This window comes from Felis catus, chromosome C1 (assembly GCF_018350175.1).
Source record: "Felis catus isolate Fca126 chromosome C1, F.catus_Fca126_mat1.0, whole genome shotgun sequence".
In the NCBI taxonomy this organism is placed as follows: Eukaryota; Metazoa; Chordata; class Mammalia; order Carnivora; family Felidae; genus Felis; species Felis catus.
Window position 1 is genome coordinate 153,582,758 of NC_058375.1, and position 25,618 is coordinate 153,608,375.

At 37.3% G+C, this 25,618-nt stretch overlaps 1 protein-coding gene across 3 annotated transcripts in view; it reads right to left on the bottom strand.

The window, feature by feature from the left end:
* Positions 1–2,566: 2,566 nt before the first annotated feature.
* The window catches only part of GRB14 (growth factor receptor bound protein 14), a 117,871-nt gene continuing 94,819 nt past the window's right edge, over positions 2,567–25,618 (bottom strand). For 2 of the 3 annotated variants that reach the window (XM_023259398.2, XM_006935323.4), the window contains 9 exons: positions 25,053–25,190; positions 19,777–19,887; positions 19,490–19,585; positions 13,287–13,367; positions 7,055–7,171; positions 6,891–6,963; positions 6,646–6,733; positions 4,364–4,457; positions 2,567–3,013 (listed from right to left, as the gene is read on the bottom strand). In XM_023259398.2, coding sequence (XP_023115166.1) covers positions 2,867–3,013; positions 4,364–4,457; positions 6,646–6,733; positions 6,891–6,963; positions 7,055–7,171; positions 13,287–13,367; positions 19,490–19,585; positions 19,777–19,887; positions 25,053–25,190 — 945 coding nt within the window. In that variant the 3' untranslated portion in view covers positions 2,567–2,866. The remainder of the gene's footprint in view (positions 3,014–4,363; positions 4,458–6,645; positions 6,734–6,890; positions 6,964–7,054; positions 7,172–13,286; positions 13,368–19,489; positions 19,586–19,776; positions 19,888–25,052; positions 25,191–25,618) is intronic. The other variant, XM_023259399.2, reaches the window with a different exon arrangement.

Consider the following 25,618-nt stretch of genomic DNA (forward strand, 5'->3'; position numbering starts at 1 on the left):
GGCTGAATGTTCAATAAATGCTACAACAACCCTGCATCTCAAGCAAACTATTCTATGCCTCCCCGGCGGGGGTGGGGGGGGGGAGGGCGGGTAACACTGACTGAGAATCACCCACTGTGCTCTCTAGAGAATACGAGACAGAAAACTGGAGACCTTCCATGAGCAGAAGTCAACAAAGCCAGAAGACACAGCAGGTCATACTACAGCACCGTTTCCAACTGGGGTACATATAAAACTGTACCTATGTTTCTATAATTAGTTTGCTTTGAAATTCTGTTTTATTTTATGCATGAAAAGACATTCTGGGAAGGGGGTCCATACGTTTCGTCAGGCTGCTAGACAGATCCAAGGCATAGGAAATCTTAATAATGCTGGGCAACAGAGAGGACAGCTTTGTAAATAGAGGAGCCAGCTTGAACCACCAAGTTGTAACCATTACCAAGGACAAACTTTCCTTTTCAGAGAAGCCATAATCCAGGGAATAGTCTAATGTCATTATCATAATACAACTACCATGTAGAGTTGGCATTGCTGGTGATCAAAAGCCAGTGACCCCACAGGGACACTGATTAACTGATGTTGACCACCGTAATAAAGTTAACACAAAAATCTCCATCCAATATACTCAATCAGTCAGGGATTACACCATTATACACGTGAAGCGAGTAGCTTTTCTGGGAAAGACTCCTAATAATTTTTATCTTGTTTCACTGGGTTTCCTGAATGCTTCACAATGATTACTTAATTCTTCCACAAAAGAAAATAAAAACAACACAGTCTGCAGAGTTTCTTTCTAGGAGAGTGAAGCATACTCATTCCAACATATGAAAAGAAAAAAGAAGAAAATAGAGCTGATTTGTCCCAATCCTTATCCGAAATGGTGTAAGATAATAAAACTTGGCTGAATCAAATGAAAAATAATCCAAAGATAATTCACATTTCTCGTGGAAATCCATTTTAATACTGTACTAACTCTGAATGTGTCTGATATTTTTGGATTTAATTTCGTATTAGATTTACACACATGTACACACAAACATACACATTTAAAACCCTATTTATCAGAAGGAATCACGAAAGATAATGTCTACCTTTCCTCAGTAATTTTTCTGGACTCATGCTTTAAGATCAAAGTAAGCAATTACATACAACATCTGGGCTCCACAGTAAATTTAGATTATGAATGAAGTCAGAGACACAAATAACAAAGACAAGCATAGATTGGTCAATTTCTGAGAGTCTAGTCTTTAAAATAGGACATTCTCTGATACTGTAAATTTTAACTGGGTGCAAAATGAGAAAATGCATTTCAATTCAAAACACAAACTATTTTTATAAATTGGAAATAAGTCAGAAATACACAGGACTCTTCTGAAAGGTTGAAAGGGCCAGGGTGTTGACCTCTCACTCTTCCACGTAGAGATCCTGTGTGTCTTCTAAGCCCCGTGGACACCACCAGATGGCTATTTTATAACATCAGATTCATGTTCTAAGTTTCAGTGCTTTAAGAATTAGGTTTGCCTGGGCTGAAAGTAAACTGAGTATTTTCTATATTCCAGCATTTTTTTCAGTAATAATTGGCTTATTACCATTTCATAAATGTCTTCAGATGCTTTGTTGCCAAAAATATATAGCCTATATTTAAAACCAAAGTATGCATTTTTGAAATGTTTTAAAACAATCATCCTAACTTTCTTACAGTGTTGTTATAGGATCAGAGGAGATGGCACATTTTGAATGATTTTAACTTGGTGTTTTTCTTTTCTTTTCTTTTTGTGAACAATGAATAGCCATCCACAAAAAGTGGGAAGAAAAGAATCACAGAATCCCAACAAAAACTTCCCAGATGGCCTCAGAGAGGCGATAAGGGAGGTAAGTGTTTCAAGTTTCCAAAGTCTTTGGTTTCCATAATGATGTTGCCAACTGAAAAGAGAGTAGACAGAGAATAGGACGAATTTGCCTATTAGGATCTTTATAGATTTTGAATCTTTGATCTCACCAGATTTGATGACAGGCCACAAAAGCATGTGCTAATTATATAAATCCCTTCCATATCCTGATCATTTTCTTTAAAAAGATAGCTCCAGTTAGTATTTAAGTGAATGAAATAAAACACAATCAATAATGTGCCACTAATAGGTACAATACCAGTGTTAAGTATTATAGGATAGTTAATGATTTAAAAACCTAATAAAAGTCATCCTGAAAAACCAACATACTTCAAAATAATTTTAAGCCGATACTTGAAAATATGATTTGATTTTAAGGTTACAATAAACTCAGAAAATATATAATTCAAAATACTTTTTAGTTTTATTAACAAGTTGTGGGTAGTTTCTTTCAATTGATAGCTCAAGATTTTATCATTCTTCTGAAGTTACAAAAAAAAGTAGTGTAATTGAAATTCAGTCTGCAAATAATTCATTCTGAACCCTCTCAGTTTTTTCATACTTTGTGTTTAAGAATTCAAATGCTACTCTAATAAATGAGGACAGAAAGATGTTTAAAATATGCATATTTGACGAAAATACTATAGTTATGTAAAATCACACAAGAACACACCAAATCATTTTTTCTGAGGTTTAATTTTAACTAATGAATTTTAGATGATAAATGTAATGTCAATTCAAATCTTTGCTTATCTGCAATGCACAGCTATTTTTTGTAACTTGTAGGTGAAATAGATTCTTTTCACCATGGCAATGTTTTCTCCCTTATTTACGGTCTTTCCTTGCCTTTTCTTTCTCTTTCTTTCTTTCTTTCTTTCTTTCTTTCTTTCTTTCTTTCTTTCTTTCTTTTTTATTTTTATTTTTTTGTGTCGTGAGTCCTTTTTCTTCAACAGTTTAACAAGTCACTTCTGGTTTGGCTAAAGAGCAATCCTAGCACAATAATGTTTCAACTTGCAAGGAAGAACGCCCTTATTGAGTTGATAGAACTCCACCAGCTGGATTAGGTCTGTAAATCTCGTGTGGCCATCATCCAGAGTGTGGAACAATTCACCATCGTCTTCCACCTACAGGAGGGAAAACAGCAGACTGGTAAGATGGGCAAAATACCCTCAAGGGCAATCATATTCTATTGCACACTGTGTCTTTTTATACTAAAATGGAAAAGTGGATGAAACTAAAGGTTAATGAAAAGAATGTTATGATGCGCTGACTTTCTGTTTGTAACTTCACTTGTATTTAAAAGAAATGTCATCTGATCCTAGGATCCAGAGCGTGGCTGCTCTACTTTCTACACCTCAAGTTCTCCTAACGTTCTATAGTTAGAATAGTAGGACTATTGTGAATCAACAGTGAGAAGTCTGCACTATTCGGTGCAAAAGTAAACACAAGATTTTAATGCTCTCATCGACAGAAATTAATTTCCATACCTGAGTGTTGTCTACCTAACAGCTTCATCTATTATCTAGAAGCAAATATTCATATAATTTCTACCAGTAAATTGATTCTGAAGCAATCAAACATTATGTGAATGGAATGACAGCTGCTTCTTCTCTTCCTCCTCCTCCTCCTCCTCCTCCTCCTCCTCCTCCTCCTCCTCTGGCAGTGACATTAAACATTAAATTAAAGAGGTCTTGTGACATTAAACAATTCATACTCACCCAAGGACAGTGAAGTTGGGAAGACACTTCATATGGAATTTGGATAATTCCCAAAAGAGGCCATTCAAAAGGAAATACTAGCAACTTAGCAATCTTAGGTAAAACGTTCCTGAAAGTAGACTGAATCTCTACTACACACTACCTGTTTCCAACATATAGATTACGTGCATATACACATGCATGCGAGCACACACACACACACACACACACACACACACACACACACACGGCATCAACAGAAGCAACAAAAATCCCAAAGTGAAGTGTGCTACTCAGAAGCAGAATTACAGAAAAATTTTAAATGTGCTCAGAATAGTTTAAATGTTCTCCAGTTCTGCAGCACCTGTGTACCTATCCATAATGATTAAAAGCAAAACTACAAAAACAAAACAACAATAACAAAAAAAGCCATGTTTGAGATAAGAAAGCAGAAAGGGTTTAAAAATAATGGTTTTTAAAGAACCACTGGTACAATTCAGAAAGAATCTCTAGTGGCCTTTTAACAATAGGTGGCATGGGGTCCATGCAATATTGGTAAATCATATTTCATGGAAAAAGGGAAATTTAATTTTTACAATTCCTGTATTTCTTATATTAATTCAGGCTCATAAAACCATTTCTGCCAAACTTAAGTCTAGTCAAAGCACAAGCTCCCTGGTTATATTTAATAAAAGATCCAAAGAAAACCAAAGTTTCCAAAAGCTTATGCATTAAGGTCATCTCTAATATACAAATGTGAAATCACAAATTACTTACTGGTATAATTTGAAAATGCTTTATTTTCTGTCCATGACTCATTGACAGTACGAAAGTTTTGGGGTTACTCTGACTATCCCGTACCAAGAAAACTCTAAGGAGAGAGAAGGAATTTCAATATGTTTCTACTTTACTCATGTATTTCATAAAAACAGAGCATGCAACAAACCTAGAAAATATATTTATAAATGTAGCCAGAGTTTTCCTTTACTGTGTATTCAATGATGGGATTATCCAACAGGGTAAACAATCTGGTATAACATAATCTTGTACTATAAAACTGTCATCAGTGCTAATGTAATTCTAATAGGGTAAATACACAGGGCATTTGTCAGATTGCTTGCTCACAATAAGCGATATAATGCTACGTTGGCATCAAAAGTTAGTCCTACGTTCTTTTTCCATTGGAGGAACTGGGTATTCACACATAACACCTTTGTGCAGAGAATGGGGCATTAGCATATTATTACTTTAACTTCTGGGTTATGTTAGTCCCTGAAAAGAGAAAATTATTTAGAAGGAAATCATTTTGAACCCCTCTCCAACACGGATCCCCCTTTTTCTTTTGATTCTGGTTCCTACTGTTACGTATACAACAGAAAGTGAAAAATGCATATATTCTAGAAAATCAATCCTGAAATCATTTATTAAATGTTGAGCAAAATATTTTGAGTAAAAGAAACACCCAAACAACGTATACTTCAATCATCAAGAATGCAGCAGAAAAGCCTCTATAATGTCGAGCTAGAAAAAACAAGGCATGGCCTAATGGCCTAAGAGCAAATGTGCTAGGCGTGGATTCTTATTTACTGGTGATACTGTGCAAAACCAGCTTTGTGTTAATTGTTGGCAAACAGATTGTGCAAACAATCCCCACTGGTGACTCCAATACTAATCTCCCTGCGCCTGGGCAAAGAGGCAGCCAAATTTGAGCCATCACAGATGTCTGATGAGATTATCCATTCCATTTGTACTGTGTGAGATTCCGACATTACATCACTGGGAGATGGGACAAAAGGGAGTTTCACTGGTAAATCAAGCTGTAATTCTTTCTCCATTCCCGAGCGGATCACCGCTACCATCTAGTGGACTGCCTGGCATCATCACATCTTTCCAAAGGATGTACCCCACCCCCCATGTTTCATTAAAAATTTAAAAAATAAAATAAAATAAAGATAGTATCATTCTTTATGCATTTATTTCATAAAATTTATAAAAAACTAGGCTCCGAAAGTAGGGAAATTATAATCCTTCAAAACAGTTTAATGATTCTTTGTGAATTATTTCTTTTCTTGGTCTCATCGGATTGTAATTCTGCTGATTGCTCAAATTTATATCTAAAACGACTGTGCTCCACATAGAGAAGTATATTAAAATCTTCTCTTATTTAGAGTCTAGTGAAATGCTGACTTGCTATTAATAATCTTCCATGTGAAGATGCATTTTTATCCAAATGTCAGTATTAAATCACCTTGAAATCTTGTCATCATCTTAAGCCAACCCTTGAAGATAAAAGGCCCCATCAAGCACTTGTTTAAATTGATGCTGGTTTCATTTCTAGTCCAAACCTCAATACAACCCCCTTGATTTGTACTGCATTTGAAAAGAGAATTTTGCCAGCATTACAGGAAGTATTTGAAATACTCAGCGATTGGAGAAAAAGAAAATGCTTCAGAGTGTAAATATTTCATAATACAATTTACATTTCTCCTGTATCTTCCATGGTACCCCACCCAAAAATGACATGAGAAACACTTAAGAGAAACCCTCTTCTCATAGGTTTACACTACTTTAAGCTGTTAGAACTTGGAGAAAATAGGAATGTACACGGAGAGAAAAAAAATAAAATAAGCAGTCAAAATATACAAAAGAGTTCATACACTCTGCGTCAAACTTAAAAACATATATAACATGTAAGATAATGTCATGACACAAATCATACTTTGGAATCCTATTACATGTTCAAATCAAAACGTTGACCCCTAACAACAAGTTCAGTTTTAACTGAGATACTGGTGTTGGCACAAAATGGGTAATATTAGTGATCATTAGTTAACTGGCAGAGCATCCTATTCACTTATCTGTTCATTGATGCACAGATATAAGCACGCATGACATAATAGGTTTTGTATAGATAACTGCTCAGATACAACGGTAACCACCCCTACAGAACAGAATCACTTCTGTTTTATGATATGCTGAAGTCAAAACTATGTGTATTAACTAAGTAATTACCGATTATAAGAGGGATCACAGTCACTACCATTCTAAATCAAACCTACCCATCCACAAGTCCTTGCTGAATAATCAATCGCTGTGCTTCATCTCTAGAAATTTTGTGGTGAAACCACGGCTGCGACCGGTGGATGGCTGAAGAAATACAATGGGGGGGGGGGGATACAGAGCTGTGTTTGAAATCCTCACAATTTAATTACATACACTTTCCACCACAGCCACTCAGTCCCCTCACCCATGTGCACGTCCACCCAGCCATTCATTCAGTCCCAGTGAACAGGCACAGACATACCCATGTTTGTGGCAGAGCTCTGGGAAGAGGCAGTAGGGCTACCATGAGTGGCCAGGCGTAAGCATCCTTTTTTCTGCACAAGGAAAGGGAAAACAGATTTCAACTTTTCGGGTAAGACAGACTCGAATCATAAATACTTTTGAAGAATGTGAAGTTATTTGTACCCTCCAAGCGAGTCCTTCTTCAACAGCGACTGAAAGGGCTTCCGTGGGATTTTCTATAACTCTGCTTTTCTGGCCTGAGAAGTCCATTGCTACTAGAGAATTCTCTGATATACTTCTCTGGGAAAAAACACATTTTTTTTAACATTAAATTATCTTTGAAAGTTATCTTTCAGTGCTTTGCTGGCAATATGTTTCCACTCTAGAATGTGAATCCAAAGGTGGCTGGCAAGAAATTAAAAAGTTAAAAGTACATATTTAATATAAAATGGTGCTGTGAAGTATTTTGGTTAAATAAATTACATAGTTATTTGTTAAGATCACTGAATTAAATGTTGAGTAAAGAGATTAAAAGCTTTCAAAGTTAGCATGACTTTCTCTTAAAAGAACCTTCTCTCTTCCCATTCTCTGGCAAATTCTCTGGTAAAACCCTGTTTCTGGATATTCTCTTGAGAACACCAATTTAGAAAGGAGTAACTCTTCCTGTGGCTAAAAGACCCACCACTTCAGAACTAATCTCTGTTATGATTGGAGATTCGTCATTATCATTTAAATGTCAACCCTATCTGCTGATGAAGCAGCTGTTTTATAAGATTCACAGTGGACAAAGGTATCTGAGAAAGAAATAGTACTCATTTTATAATGGAACAAAATACAATACGTATCTTAAAAGTGTATCACATCAAGGTTCATCTTATTTAGAAAATAAAATTTTGTGGAATAATGACTCCGGTAATTCCACATTAAAATTTTTATGATTTAATATATGAACATTTTCCATCTTGTGAGGATGTACACGGAAAAATGAGACCTGAACTGACGTACAAGGAAGACATCTCCAAACAAACATAATTTAAATGAACAATGAAGTCTTCCTCTGGCCATTGCTTTTTGTTTTCATATTCTCTGAAGGTGAAAATAAACTATTCCAAACCTGGACTTTAGTTTTACTCTTTGTTTGGTGAGGGCTCTACTCTGCAACCAGCTTTTAAACAAGTGTGCCATACCAAGTCGGTCGTCCTAACACGAGACAATGATCAAGAGTCTCTGTCAGTTCGCTAAGAATTCAAACTCTCCCAAAGGGGAAAAAACATTCAAGAACAGCATGGACAATGTTTAACACTGACTCCCCCTCGTTAACAGAGGAGCGAGACAAAAAATGGAGTTCTAATAGTAAAGGACAGCCGGTGTGCCTCTGGAGATTCGTGGCGTAAGGCCTTTTTCTAACTCCGCACATGGATCCGGCCCTTCCTAGCTTCATCTAAAAGACGGTAGTCAAATGTATGCTTGCAAGAAAACCTGGTCCACACAAAACAATGGGGGGCTCACTTATCACCGCATCATACATCTCACTTCATTAGCATTTGCTATTTCCTCTTCCAACCCTGCTGTAGTGGTCCACAATCTTATTACGGTTCATCTTTATTTCTAGAGATCCGGCATGCAATCTTTCATTTGTTCCAGGAGCCTTTGTAACTGACAGCTGCTCTTTCCAGACAGATGCCGTCTCTGTAATCTCTATCTGCTGTCACACCTTACTTTGCCCTTCTCACCCCGTGATCTTCTGTGCCGGGCTGTAGACCAGTCGGATACACTTCTGCTTTGCTGACATTAATGAAAAGCCTCCACCTGCCCAAACCACAGAGTAACTAATCTCAATCATAATGATAGCTTTATCCTTACAATATCTCTACTTCATGTGCCAAGATGGGCTGTGTAATCACAAGGTCCTGATAACATAAAAATACTGTTAGGAAAGAAAAATAAACATAACCAGTTGTTCCTGTTCTTGTGTTTTTTTTTTTCCCTACAATACAATAGGATGAAATGTAAAACAAGATCCCATGTTCCATAATTACTTGACATTAGTAGGGAGTCTACAATACAAATAAATATTTTCATTTGCTACAATGACTACACTAGGGAAAACACAGGAATATAGCAAATGTGTTCTACTGAATAGCAGGTGGTGGATGAAAAATTAATAGTTTACCTTTGGTGGACAAAGAAATAGAAGTGAAGCAGATTCTGACTTGAACTCAAAAGGTCATTTTCAGCTCAATTTCTTTCACGTAAGAAAGCAATGTTGATAACATTCAGAATCAGTGTATTTCTCAAATATTTGTCCCTTTTTTCTAGCTCTTTCTTCTGGTGGAATAAACGGGGAAAGCCCTGAAAAAGGGTCCATGATTTTAATGACATACCTCTTTTTGCAAGAAAGAAGAGGCCTGGGTACACCCTGGATTATGCAGGCCACACTTTGAGATCGGATCCAGTCACTCCTAGTCAGCCTGAGACAGAAAATGTTTTTCAGGGAGTTTACATAGGTGGCAACTAGTCGCCACACTCTCTGTCACCCCATTTGGAAGATGTCGATAAACCTGCAGCAGAGTCCTTAGCAAGAGACCACAGAATTCCCTGATACCATTCTCTCCTCTGCTTCATACAGACTCATAGGGCATCAGAGATGCAACCAATTCCTGAAATTATGCAATTGCCCCCCCTTATTTTATACTGCAGGACACGAGTGACTCAAACAAGGTCACAAAGGCAGCTCAATGTAAATGCAGTGACAGATAGGCTCTTTCCAGGGTCATTTATGTGCCACAGGGTAGAAGATAGAGGGAAGAAACTCACTTTTCAATGTCTAGCTCAGGGTCAAGAGTAAGGGCTAATAAGGACTTGAGTAGACCAGTTTTCCCCATCTCATCTCTCCAATCAGGGACATACTAACAGATCCTCCTTTAAATGAATCTTTGTTGGCACAAAAACAGACACATAGACCAATGGAATAGAATAGAAACCCCAGAACTAGACCCACAAACGTACGGCCAACTCATCTTTGACAAAGCAGGAGAGAACATCCAATGGAAAAAAGACCATCTCTTTAACAAATGGTGCTGGGAGAACTGGACAGCAACATGCAGAAGGTTGAAACTAGACCACTTTCTCACACCATTCACAAAAATAAACTCAAAATGGATAAAGGACCTGAATGTGAGACAGGAAACCATCAAAACCTTAGAGGAGAAAGCAGGAAAAGACCTCTCTGACCTCAGCCGTAGCAATCTCTTACTCGATACATCCCCAAAGGCAAGGGAATTAAAAGCAAAAGTGAATTACTGGGACCTTATGAAGATAAAAAGCTTCTGTACAGCAAAGGAAACAACCAATAAAACTAAAAGGCAACCAACGGAATGGGAAAAGATATTTGCAAATGACATATCGGACAAAGGGCTAGTATCCAAAATCTATAAAGAGCTGACCAAACTCCACACCCGAAAAACAAATAACCCAGTGAAGAAATGGGCAGAAAACATGAATAGACACTTCTCTAAAGAAGACATCCGGATGGCCAACAGGCACATGAAAAGATGCTCAACGTCACTCCTCATCAGGGAAATACAAATCAAAACCACACTCAGGTATCACCTCACGCCAGTCAGAGTGGCCAAAATGAACAAATCAGGAGACTATAGATGCTGGAGAGGATGTGGAGAAACGGGAACCCTCTTGCACTGTTGGTGGGAATGCAAACTGGTGCAGCCGCTCTGGAAAGCAGTGTGGAGGCTCCTCAGAAAATTAAAAATAGACCTACCCTATGACCCAGCAATAGCACTGCTAGGAATTTATCCAAGGGATGCAGGAGTACTGATGCATAGGGGCACTTGTACCCCAATGTTCATAGCAGCACTCTCAACAATAGCCAAATTATGGAAAGAGCCTAAATGTCCATCAACTGATGAATGGATAAAGAAATTGTGGTTTATATACACAATGGAATACTACGTGGCAATGAGAAAAAATGAAATATGGCCTTTTGTAGCAACGTGGATGGAACTGGAGAGTGTGATGCTAAGTGAAATAAGCCATACAGAGAAAGACAGATACCATATGGTTTCACTCTTATGTGGATCCTGAGAAACTTAACAGGAACCCATGGGGGAGGGGAAGGAAAAAAAAAAAAACAGGTTAGAGTGGGAGAGAGCCAAAGCATAAGAGTCTGTTAAAAACTGAGAACAAACTGAGGGTTGATGGGGGGTGGGAGGGAGGAGAGGGTGGGTGATGGGTATTGAGGAGGGCACCTTTTGGGATGAGCACTGGGTGTTGTATGGAAACCAATCTGACAATAAATTTCATATATTTAAAAAAAAAAGAGAGTTTGTTGTTAAACATTAATAAATAAATAAATAAATAAATAAATAAATAAATAAATCTTTGTGCTGAAAAGGACCAAATATATTTGGCTGCTTGAAATATCTGCTGATGATGCTCATTTCAAAGGCTGATAGGGGTGGCTATTATGTGCTATATACAGCTATGATGTTCATTACGGTAGGAGAAATTTTTTTCTTACTTCCCTTCTCAAAACGTATCCCTGGAGAAGTTAAGAATAGTGTTCCTTTAACAATATGATTCAAGTATACTCGGTTTTCTGTGTTGCTCACTGAAGATAGTGCCTGGATGAAAACCAACAGAGGCAGGTGAGGGGCACTGACAGTCATTATAGAGGTCACTGATTCTTCCCTGATAACCTAGAAAGGTGGGATTCTGGATAGACATCAAAGTAAACACAAATACCTCCCCAAACATCTCAGTTTCCTTTATGTAAGTTAAGAAGAACGGAGGTATAATTCTCAAGTGCTATTCTCTCTGATCTTGATAACTGCCTTACAGGACAGATAGGTCCTCGCTACACAGGCCTCCTACAAAATCCCTGTCTCCAGCCAGATTCACTCAAGAAGTGTCTTTTCCTACACACTGTGTTGAAGAAGCAAAGTTATACTAACCAAGCTGTCGTGTAAATATGGATCAGCAACAGGCCCACTTTCAATGGACAGAGGCAAGAGTAATACCATGCTTATGATGCTAATGACCACGATGAGACTGGAAAATGCTTTGTTTATGACAATTTTTCCCTATGATTAACAGACACTAAGCAACTGCCTCCAAATGCATGGCTGCTATTAATGTGCTCATCCTAAAAACTTTAGATACTAAAGAAATTTAGAAGGACTTAGAAAAGGAGTAAGATCATAAAATCCATTATTCTTTCTATATATGTGGATTGAAAGATGAAGCTAAGCTGACAAACTATAAAAATACTCACCTAAAGCAACTGCTGTTATAAAAATTCATTACAGTCTTTAGTTTCTTATTTTAGGGCTTAAAAGTGATCTGATACAAAGATGAAAAGTTACTCTTCCATAACGAAAAGCAACGTAACCACAGATAGGAGTTTTTTTCCATATTAGTCTATCAGACTTAGTAATCAACATTATTTCATGCCTCATTCCTAGAATTGAGCATTTCATCTGCTACATTACATGTGGGGAAATGTGCCTTCCTTGGTCACAGTTATGAGGAGCAGATTTTTAACCTATGTGGAAATGCAGTATGTTAGCTGATTTGTAACACAGGCACATACACCCGAATTCCTAATATAAATATTAAGGAGCAAGAGCAAAAATAGTAGAACGTAAACTTTTAAGTTCAGAAATAAATTTCGTGTGTTAAGGCACAGTAAATTAAAATTCGGCTCTAAAGAAGGGAAAAGATGTGTCTGTGTGTATCTGCAAGTAAATATTCAAGTTGCATTTAGCATAAATCTGAGAAGTAGTGTTAGACTTCATGTAATGCAAGACCTACATTTTGGTTAGCAGTTTTTGGGTTTCCTGAAGAGCAGTTTGCTTTTCAAGGACGTAGACCTTAAAAATTTTGTTGTTAGAAAGCCAGAATGGCAAAAGAGCTCACCTGTGTGCACTTTAGCGTTTAAAATTCCAAACTACTGGCAGCTTTATACCAGGCTGTGACAATTCCAGAATTAATATTAAAATAAATAAATAAACCCACAATGAAAATCAATAATTAAAGAAACATCTACAGTCTCAAGGAAAATAGTCTATAAATCATATCAAAATGTAATCCTCCAATGTTGTAATGACACAGAATGACTCACATAACTCTTTCAATTTTCTTTAACATATAACATTATCTATTTTAATTGAATACTTTGTGATACTGGACTGCTGGGATTTGATTGCATAGGCTGCAATCATGTGAAATCCAAGAATAAATAATTCAATATAACATTATGTTAGATGGTGTCGTTACTTTACTTAACCAAAAGGACTTACGGTGTAAGTGTACTGCAATGTACATCTATAATGCAATATAATTGCAAGTGAACAGAATGTAAATATAAAATATATAGATTAATAAATATGGTCCTTACCATGGGTGATATACTCTGAGAACTGCAGCCACTTCTACCTTGATATGGATGCATGTAATTCTGGTACAGCTGCATGCCATACTGCAGAACAAATAAATAAAAATGCATTCCCATCACTTTTACTACATGGGCAACTGATGAAAATTCAATACTTTAATTATAAATCATCAATATAAAAAATAAAAATTATAAGCTTTCCTTACAACAAATAGTAAAGCAACCATAACTTTGAAAGGTAAGCTTCTAGTGCCCTACAATGATACATTAAAAAGACAAGTGTTTTTTACTTGAACCCACACTTAAAGTCTAGTTCAGCAGTATAAAAATCTGAAACGGACATTCTTACTCATTATTCTTAGCACCCTAGTGCCAAAAGCATTGGAGGAGTATATCGCCTAATGATAAGAAAGCTCACTTGGGAAGGATGCCACTTTATGAAACAAGGACTCTGAAAACCTTACAGGCATCGAAAGCAAAACAGGGTAAAATTCACCATAACTCTTCAATGACTGATTGACAAATTATATCATCTCTCTGGCAAATCCATAAACTTGGCTCTGTGTTAAAGATTCTTGACACTGTAGCATCCTCTAGTAACAAAACTCTTATCACAATGTTTCATTTCTGGCTCTAAATTCAGGGAAATCAAAATGGTGGGGAATCAGGCTGATCTCACACAAACGGTCACAAAATACAATGTAAGTGGCAGAACCAGGGCATCTTTATTTTCAGGAGGCAGCACTGTAAGACTCGGCTGCCAGGCTACACGATTAGATTAGAAAGTGGGTCTGAGCTGTAAGTAGAATACTAGTTTAAGAAACATTAAGAATGCTAGCTGCCATGACTCCTGGGTGGCTCAGTTGGTTAAGCACACAACTCTTGATTTTAGCCTGGGTCATGATCTCAGGGTTCGTGGGTGCGAACTCAGTAAGTCAAGTAGCTGACTCTTGACCTCGGGGTTCTGAGTTCAAGCCCATGTTGGGCTCTGCACTGAGTGTAAAGCCTAGTTAAGAAAAAAAAAAGTATGCCAACTGCTAGAACCAAATTCATCTTGGAGCGTTCACCATCTGAAGCTAGAAGGTACTCCCCTAAGATTTACACCACTTTCTTTAAAACAAAACAAAACAAAGCAAAACTACAATGGCACAGAGAGGCCTTTTCTTTTCTTTTCTCTGGCTACCCTCGACAATTCTCTCCATTTCACAGATTTGTGATGAACTTGAAAATAGGTCCTATATAAAAGATTGAGGAGACACCATGGAATCCAATCTCACCCTTAGGATGAATTCCATTTAAACATTCCAACAGAACTGTTTCTCTACTGAAGACTATTTCCGTAACAGCAATTCCAGCAAACTGGATATATTTGGTAATTAGGCAGAAATCAGAGGGCGGCTTGGAGAGTCTCTGTTTCCAAGATTTTGCTTTTAACATGAATACAAACCCACATTCATTTAAAATTCTCTATGATTATTTCTTTATCCAATTATTTCCCAACTTACAAAAATTATTTTTTAATTTACAGTTTGATTGACATTAATGGAACCTAATGACATTTACTTTAAATCAACTCTAAACCTACCATAACTGTAAAAAGAAGACAGAGGAGCCTAATTCCTAGTCAAGTTCATTTTGGAGAATATACAATAACTTCTAACCAATATTTTCACAAGGTACACACATGCTGCTTGGTAAAAGCTTGGTAAAAGCCAGCTATCTACTAATAAGACTGTTTCCTTCAAAGATGTATTATCCCTGGTACCTGTAGTGTTAGGTAGTTGCTTCTGTGCTATTGGTCTTTAGTAGGCATTTAACTCTGGCCGAGGGATAGGGCATGAGTCACCTTAACATGTCCCTGTCCTACAAAGGGGCAGATAAGGGACCAAAATATGTTAGAAGCTGACAGAGTTCTAGTTGAAGGGAAGGGAAGAATATAACATGTAACTAGGACACTGTACATGAGCAATTCTCAGATTTTCTATGAATCTATATTTAACTGGAACTTATCCAAAGAGAATAGGAGGATCTTCCTCTGACACCACATTAACAGTTTACATGTGTATAAGAAAAAAAAGAAAGGAAAATAAAATTAGGAGGCCAAATTCTTGGAGGAGGCAGTATCTAGTAAGTAGCATGTAAGGAAAATCAGGGGCCCTTTCAGTCCGATCAGCACACAGACTCGTGTCTCCCTGCGTTTCCAACGAAGTCCAATGATAATCTGGAAATACAACAGACAACCAAAGGAGAAAAATCAAAAGACACCTTTAACACCAAGTGAGTCCAGGTGCCCCAGCCAGGGGGATAAAACAGGTACCCACTGACGACAAGCTGCCAGGGGAAACCAACTGACTCCCCTGTTAGAGGATTTCAAATATGTGTTCTGGAAAGCCCTGCCTTCCTGTATCTGGATATGTTAAAACAGATCTGTTTAACAGATCTGTAAAACAGATCATATCACTTTCCCATTTGAAACTGTTAGGTGGTTTATCATTGCCTCCAGGATAAAGGTTCTCAGTGATGCCTGCCTCCCTCTCTGCCTCATCTGGAAAAGCTTTACCACAATTGAACACACACACACACACACACACACACACACACACACACACACACACACACGGGATACATATATAGTAGGCAGAATAATGGCCCGATAGATGTCCACATTGTAATTCCTGGAGACTGTGATTAGGTCAGGTTACCTGGCAAAGAAGAATTAATGCTGCAGATAAAATTAAGGGTGCCAATCAGCTGATGCTGAAATTAGGTGAGTATCTTGGATTATCCAGGTGGATCCAATATAATCATAAGGGCCCTTATAAGTGGAAGGGGAGGCACAAAAGAGAACTGAGTCATAGCATGAAAAAGTCTTGGCTCAATATTGCTGGTTTTAATGGTAGAGAAAGGGACTATGAGCCAAGGAATCTTGGCGGCCTCTAAAGTCTGGAAAGGGCACAAGAAATGGATTCTCCCTCAGTCTCTGGAAGAGAATGTAGGCTCTCATATACCTTGTGTTTAGGACAATTAGACCCATTTCAGGCTTCCTGAATGACAGCGGTGTAGGATAATAAATTTGTGTTGTTTTAAGCCACTAAAGTGGTCATTTGTTATAGCACCCATAGAAACTAATATAATGGAGCATTTTTAAAGTGGACATTTGTGCCTTGAAAGATGGTTTAAAAAGAAATCAAATGAGAAGAAAAAGTGAAAAGGAGACAATCTTCCAGAAGCTAAGCATTCTGTATATGGAAGGATCAAAAAAAGCTTTTAATATATTTCATCAATTCTTAGACACACGTTTCTTTTCAAATTTTAACATTCATAAATTTGCCTTAACTTAACTATGGCATCTTATATTCACTGTGGACCAAGTGACTTGCCATTGCCTGAAATGTTTGGTGAGATCAAAAAATCATTTGCATCAAACCTTGAAGGGGGATGCCACTGGCTAGAAAGACAACCCCAGGGACCATGGCAGAGCACCTATCTGAGAAGTTATTCCTCCCTGAAGCTCCTGATGGCACAGAGCTAGAGAGTTTGTATGAAATATGGGTGTCCATGCTCTGAGAAAAAATGATTCAGGAAAACCAGACTTAGAATTTGAAGTTTTATAGATAGCTCACACAATTTATTTCAGGTAGATAGATAGATAGATGTGTGTGTGTACACAAAATTGATAAAGGATGAAAATCTGCATCTATGAGTCTAAATAAATATAAAATAACTAAATGAAAATAAAAATCATAAGTGATATGAAAGGATATCATAATTTTACTGGCAGAATTCTACTTATGCAAAAAAAAAAAAGGTGTATCCTAGTAAAATCAGTTGCATGTTAGAAAGACTGCTTTAAGGAAGTGGGTAAAAAAAAAAAAAAAAAGGGAAGTGGGCTTACCATCTGCTCCTGACTTGGGTGTTTGACCTTGAGATCAAATTAGAAGGGAGGAAGCCTTGACTAACAAGGTTGGAAAGCATCTCCTCTACCAGCCTACCCTGATTTCCAGAGTTCTAAGGGAAGGAAAGAGAAAACCAGAGACCTCAAGGTACTTTCTCTACTGTGACTGTGATGAGTTAAAGGATTCCAAAGAATGCCAGCCTCTTCATCTATAAAAGGAGAAGACTGGATGAGGTTACTGGTTCTTAATCAGGCATACATCTGGAATTCACTCACTAAATCGGGATCCCCAAGGACGGGGCTGGGCCCATAGGACTTGACAGTGCTCCTCAGATGATTCCAATGCATATCCCAAGTTAACTAATTACTACTTCTTTGTCTGGTTTGCAACACTCTTTAAAGTTCTTTTCTTTTTTACATTTTATGACAATGAGAACATAGAAGCAATTACTTACCATGAGGGTTTCAAAGAATCAAGACTTCTAAGCTTTGTTGAAACCAAAATCATGATAGTCATTTAACGGTTGACTATTGAAAAACAAGTCTTTTGTAATAAAGTAACTACGGTAGCTATCTGCCATAACAGCAAAAGGAAGCAAATTTCATAGTTAATCCAAAAGCTTCCTTTAAGCCATTTAAATGATGTTTCTTCCAATACCACTTCACATCCACTAGGATAATTATTTTTTTAAAGGAAAATAACAAGTGTTAGTGAGGATATGAAGAAATTGGAATTTTCATATAGCGCAGGTGGTAAACGTTAGTCACTTTGGAAAACATTTTGGCAATTCTTCAAAAGGTTAAACAGAATTACCATATAACCAGCAATTCCACTTCCCGGCATATACCCTCAAAACTGAAAACAGGTATCCAAACAAATACATAAATACACATGTTCATAAGAGTACTATACATGAGAATCAGAAGATGCAAACACCCAAGTATCCATTAATGGATAAATGAATAAACTGTCTTAACATATATCTATACATCTGTAAATACACACACACACACACACACACACACACACACACACACACACACACACTGGAATATTATTCAGCCATAAAAAGGGAATCAATTATGGACATGCTATAAGGTGGATGAACTACAAAACAATATGCTAAATAAAAGAAGTCAGACACAAAAGATCAGATATTATATGATTCCATTTATATGAAATGTCCAAATAGGTAAATCCTATAGAGACAGACACAGGCATGGATGGTTGCCAGGGGCTGGGAGTCACTGCTTTATGGTTATGGAGTTTCCTTTTGAGGTGATAAAAAATTTTTGGAGCTAGACAGAGGTGGTGGTTGCACAACATTCTGAATGACCGAGATGCCATTGTATTGTTCATGTTGTTAATGTGTACACAGTAATATGTTCATAATGTTAGCATAGTTAATTAAAATAGTTAATTCAGTTACTTTTATGTTATGTGAATTTCACCTCAATTACATAAAAATAAAAAACATATACAATTTTATTTAAAAAGATAAAAGATAAAATTTAAAAAAGAATAAAAAATAAAATAAAAGAGCAAATAAAAAAAGAATAAAAAATAAAACTGTTTTCCAAAACTTGTAAGACAGCTAATAATTCTGATTCTGATTATTTTGCCCTTCTTCAAAAGGAAATGGTTGATAATTTTTATAATTATGAAGTTGTGTTAAATTTACTACCATACAAGTTTTGAAATTAAATATGTTTTCTATACATTCTAGAAGAAATCACTCTATGTCTCTCTTCCCCACATAACCTTTAGAACATTCTTACTCCTTTCAAAATGCTCACTAACAAACTATGCTTATTTAGGTTACAATTTCTACTTAGCACAAAGTGGATGTTTTCATAGTATACCTACAGTAAAATTTGCATAATAATTTGAAGTAAACTATAAAACAATTTATACAACACTTAAATGTAAAACCATCACACTAAACATACTTCAGTGGGCACATTTTAAAATATATGTCACGTTGGATTGTTGGCAATACGTTGAAAATGCATACTGAGTCATGTATAGAAGTTTTAATCGGTTACACTAGCTATCTATGTAATACTCTTTAAAAAATAAAATTCAGAGCATTTGTAAAAATGGAATACTTACTCCACACACAAAAGATAAATGCATTAGGCGATTCCACTCTACTCTGCAAATGTTTACCTTTTAGATAAAAAAAAATAAAATACACACATTTGGGTACATGGACTCATAGTGAGTCTTCACATTTTGAAATACAGATGTTTTCACACTTTCATGGCACTCCCAGCATTTAATAGGAATTCACGCCTGCGACGAGATTACCTTAAGCAATCTAATCGCGGTCACCCAGCACGTCCTACTCTGCTCTTCTTCTGCACAGAGCATTTTCAGGTCTCGGGGCCCTCCCGCTTTGTTAGGCTAGAAGGCCACAGCACATTGTTTATCGTTAATGCATATCTTGAAGGTAACACCTGTTGAAATAAAAGCCACTAAAATTCTCCTATATATAAGAGAAAGCTGTCTCTTTTTAAAACAAATTAAAAGAAACTCAAGCTTACCTAAAAGGCTGAGGCTTGCTTTATTCATCTATCAAAATATTAAGCCTGTACCTTAAAGCAGAATCCATAGTTAGTCGGTGCTCCGTGTTTTTTTTTGCCGGCCAGTGACACATAAATATCACTATTGCCAAATTCGCTGAAAAACTGCAAATGCCGTGGTTCCTTTAAAAAAATATATATGTGAGTGTTGAAGTGAACACATATTTTGGCACACTCTCTTTGTGTTTCTATCATGTTGCATAATTTATACCTTGGCAAAAAATATTCCAAGTAATGTCACAGAAACAAAAGGGAAGAAAAATTAAGTTACTATATCCATAAAAGAACCAGAAGCTTGATACAATATTATTTGAGAAGTGGTCACTTGTTTGTAAGTTTAACTTCCAGTATACAGCAAAACATTTACCTTCCTATTTAAAGTTTTCTCTTTAGAGCCAAAGCATAAGAGACTCTTAAAAACTGAGAGCAAGCTGAGGGCTGATGGGGGTGGGAGGGAGAGGAGAGTAGGTGATGGGTACTGAAGAGGGCATCTTTTGGGATGAGCACTGGGTGTTGTATGGAAACCAATTTGACAATAAATTTCATATATTAAAAAAAATAATAATAAAGTTTTCTCTTTAACTACCATTTCAGGAATCTCAGGGAAAGAGTCAGCAAAGGATGGCTTTTGGAAATGTTTTCCTTGTCCAGGTTTCAAATAATGGTAGTTGAACAAAGGCAAGAAGCTTGGTTTGAGCTTCCACGGCAGTCAGAGAAGGAAGAGAAAGAGACAATGATTCTTGCTTTGTTTAGAAACGATCACCCCTCCTGTTTGCGTACTGCCTAGCACATCACAGTAAACAATGAAATAGGTGGCCTGACTACTTTTATGAAAAGAAGGAAGCCTGTACAGATGAGTTCAGGGAAATTATCTGGCAATGGAATGTGTCTGATGTTCAAGGCAAAGTGGAAGGAATCATGAACAGCTATTTCTTCTCTGGGAAATCCATGAGATTTAAAGCTGGTCATGGGAAATCACTGGGTCATATTATTCTGTGACAGGTTAATAACTTGAAGAAGTGCTTAATTCTGGGGTTGAATGCATAATCTAAGCTGACCAAAATGCATTTGTTCTTTAAAATCTTGCTACTAGTAGTGTGGTCCCAGACGAGCAGCATCAGCATCACCCGGGAGCTTATTAAAAATGTAAAATGTGTGGCCCCACCACAGACCTACTGAATCACAATCTGCATTTTAACAAGGCCTCAGGTTATTCACATGCACTGAAATTTGAGAGGCAATGCTCAAAACAAAGCAAAACAGAGAAGACAGAAAACCCAGAACATTCAGCAATTTGAGCAACCCATTCAGATCCAAATCCAAAATACTTCTAGTCATTTACCAGCAGGCTATTGCATCCCTGATGATTGGTAGAGCGAGAGTGTCTGTGTATGCCACTGTTCCTCTGTGTGTCACTGTTAGGCATTTTGATCTAATGAATGACTACAGTTCCCAACTCCATGGGAGAATAAGGCAGAAAAGAAAACTGTTGAAAGAGACCCAGCCTCGCGCCCTTGGAACAAGGGGAGAGGAAGGAGAGAGATACTCTTACTGTCATGGCTTTTAAAACTATTTTTTGATAGAAACAAATGCTAGTAAAAATGTCTGATTTCTACGAAGAAAAGATAAAACCATCCCCCCTCCACTGGTGCTGTAGAAGTCAACGTAGCTGAGTCATCTGGATGTAAGAAAAGGGCAGCTTGAGAAACCCTCGAAGGCTACAGAGGCAGGATGGGTTTCATTTCTTGACAGATTTTTGCTCCATTACTGCAGACATATCAAGGTTTACAAATTGAGACCACAAGCCTGGGTTGGCCTGGTTAGCAAAGGCTACACGTGCATGTGTATACAAGGGGAGAGTTGAAGAGGGGCATACTTAGAGGTTTCCCTAAATAAAAGTCACAGGCACATCTCCAAGGCTTGTAGCGGTGCTGAACTAACTCCCACGCAGCCCAGATCTTCAGAAATTACAATAAATCAAGACCTTCTCACAGAAAAAGGATAGGAAATTGTATCTTTGCCAGGTAGAAATGTCGTTAGACATTAGATAACCTGCATAATTTATATTAAGGTCATAATCCTTGAGGTTACCTAATACCTTGAATTTCTTTTTTTGAGGGGAAATTTAAAATCATTTTCATGTATGGAACATGAGCTCATTAGACACAGGCCAGAGAGAATATTATGTACTGATATACAGCAAAGTCAGACACTATGTTGAAAAGAGCTACAATATGGACTGAGAACAGATGTTTGATGCTTGTGATTTTGCCTGGCCAAGGGAAAGACCATCACAAGAAAAAAGGCATGGGTCCAGTAGAAGGAATCAGAGCTGTCTTTTATATAACGGTTGGGCAGGGAAAGGAGGGGAAGGCTAAAGTAAAAATATAATGGGCAGTTGATTTTAATGAGAAACCTGTTGAAGAAGTGAGAATTTAGAATAAAGAAACATTATCATATCTTCCAGTGAAGGTTCACTGGAAAAAGTATGATCAACATGATTACTGGATTTAGAAGCCACTTTTCTCTGATGTTAAAAGTAAAAAAATAAATAAATAAAAAAATAGGGGCACCTACGTGGCTCAGTCAGTGTTCGACCCTGGCTCAGATCATGGTCTCACAGTTCATGGTTTCGAGCCCTGTGTCAGGCTCTGTGCTAACAGTGTGGAGCCTGCTTGGGATTCTCTGTCTCCCTCTGCCCCCGCCCCCCATTCATGCTTTCTGCCTCTTTCAAATTAAATGAATAAAGTTAAAAAAAAAAAAGATAACCAAGCATGTATTTGTTTAAAAAACATCTTCATATATAACTTCACACTTACAAACAAAGGATAAAAAAGCAACCCCACTAAAATTTAGACCAAAGAAAATCCAAAACCTTAATTACAGAAACAGGTCATTATTTATCCTGACATTATTTATGATAGAAAAATTTGAAAATTAGTTAAAATGTTCAAGAAAAATTAGTTTAATGCATATGTATGACAGGATGCTAGGAGTCGAATGACATACACTTAAAAATAAAATACGTCTGTAAGAGAATGTATTACTAACTTACTAAGTTAGTTGAGCCCCATTCCATCACTTAAACTTCAACGAAATACACACTCATATGCATGTACTCTTGCAAACAGCAACAAAGGAAAACCATATCTGAGGGAAAGCTCGCGGAAGTATGAAAGAATCAAGTATTACTCCTTGTGGCTCGTATCTCCTGTTAGGACTACCACTGGTATATCTGGTCTCCCCATTAACTGTATTCTGGGCATTTCCATTTGAATGCTTCACCCTCAACACAATATATGTAGAGCTCAGATCATGATCTTACTTTTAAGATAATGTGATAGCAAACCTCCTATTCCTGTTTATTAAATCCTTGAGTGTTTCTTTATTTCCTTTTTTAAGAACATTTAAAATGCTCCCTCTCCTTGTTGTTGACATCAACAAGGTCAACAAGATCTAGCCACTTGCCATTGAATCTTGTATCCATCCCTTTCGCCACCCACACCCCCCTCCCCCACCCCAGCTCATCATAGGCCTAGGTTAGATCCCATCAGCTCCACTCTGCGTTGCTGAGTGACTATCTAATTAGCATCTGTGTGTGCCTCTAGATAATCTCTCTTTCCCTGTGTCCCCCTCCACTCTCTGCTTCCTTTACTCCCTCCCCTTCATTCTTTTTTTCTCTTTCTCTCCCTCTCTCTGATTAAGCTCCCTATGGCCGTACTAATCTTACAACTTGATTATCTCACTCTCCTGCTCAAAAATTTTCACTGGCTTCCTATAGTGAGTTGAATGATAGTCATCCCCCTCCCCCACAAAAGATATGCCTGTGCCCCCATCCCAAGAAACTGGGAATATAACCTGATTTAGAAAAAGGGTCTTTACAGATGTAATTAAGTTAAGGATCTCAAGATGAGACAATCTCAGATTATCTGGGTGGGCCCTAAATGCAGTGACAAGTGTCCTTATAAGACATGGAGAAAGAAGAGAAGGCCACGTGAGGAGAGAGTGAGGCCTCCACAAGCAAACGTGTGCCTGCAGCCACAAGTAGCCAAGACAGAAATTTAAAGAATCACATAATGAGAGTGAGAAATAAATAATAAATGAACATTTCCAGGATAAAAGGAAAATAGAAATTTGCAGACTGAATGCATATGGTGAGAATCAAGTAAGATACATCAGAATACATGCGAATGCACCTAGAAATATGGTCGGGGAAGTTACTGAACACCAATGATTATCACAATATTTGAAAAACAGCCAGAAAAAAAATGACAGATTACCAACAAAGAATCAACAATGTTGTTTGACAACAACAGATGCATGAGAACAGAATTAAAATAGTCACCCATGAAAACTCTCAAAAGTAGTTTTACATGAAAGATAATCAATGCATCGCATAAAATGTCAGCACTCATAAAACAAGGCATAGTCAACACTGACTAGACTACACAGAAATACAGACAATGCAGCGCTGAGCACTGTGAAATTACATGTATGAGTGATGGTGCGTGTAGGAGCACACAAGTAGGTCTATGTGACTGCACAGGTATACATACACAAGCACACAAAGGAGCACATATATCCACCCTGATGGTAATGTACCTTCCTTTAGGAATCGACATTCTAGCTAAGGAGACAAAACCAACACAGACAAAGGAATTAAAGAGCAATTACAGACTCAGCTGGGTGTTACTAACTGCATCAACAACAGAAGTTCAGAAGTGGGCAAGGTCAGCAGCATAACCTGTGGTGAAAAGAAAAGATGTGCACTACATTGGACCTCAAAATCTGCAACCGAGGGTAAGGAAAAAGGGGGTGAATTCGGAGTAGAGAAGAAATGAGCACAGTATGTGGTACTGAAATAAGAACATCTAGATTTCCATCACGGGGCCTATGTTGAAACTAGTGTGAAACAAAGCTGAATAGTCAGTTCTTAAATGGATTATGGCAGGGGTACCAGGGTGGCTGGGTCCGTGACGTCTCCGACTCTTGATCTCAGCTCCAGTAATCATCTCACAGTTCGTGAGATCAAGACCTGCGTCAGGCTCCACGCTGACAGCACGGAGCCTGCTCGGGATTCCCTCCCAGCCTCTCTCTGCCCCCTCCCCTGCTCATGTTGGGAGTCTCCCTCAGTAAGTAAGTAAATAAATAAATAAACATTTTTAAAGGATAGATAAATTGTAGCAAATATTTGGAATCTATAATTACCAACTCTTGATATAAGCAGTAAAAAAAGTAAAACCCACTTTAACTTACAATTCATAACATATCATTGACATTTCAATTACCTTTGATGTCCCTTTTGTAGAAAAATATAAACCAGATCTTCTTAGAAGGAAGTAAATCTTTTTCCAGGACTTCTTTCCCTGTTCTTTTGCATGTAAGAAGCCATGGATTTCAGGATATGTGCTTGAACTCAGAAACATCTGGAAGAAAATTAGACATTCTCATAGTATTTTTGAATCAATGATAGTGTAGCCTAATAGTAATCTTGTTAAGATTTCAAATATAACCATGTAAAATCTAACAGGGTCAATGCCACTTATACAAGCCATTATAGAAATGGCAATATAAATACAACGGAAAATAAATCAGTCTTTTGACAACCCAAGGCAAGTTCCAAATAAAAATATGTGCACAAAATATACATTCTAAGTGGTCAGTACTTAGCCAAACACCAAACTGGTAAGTTATTTAAATGTCCATCTTGAAAAGCTAGATTTTGCCTAAGAGTTAAGTCCTGATACGTTTCTATGCTTTTCTATGCTCCTCCCTGAGAACATATCAACTTCATCATAGTCAAAATAAAGACTACAATCTTGACTTCAGTTATTCAGTTGTTAAGAAAGTTGGG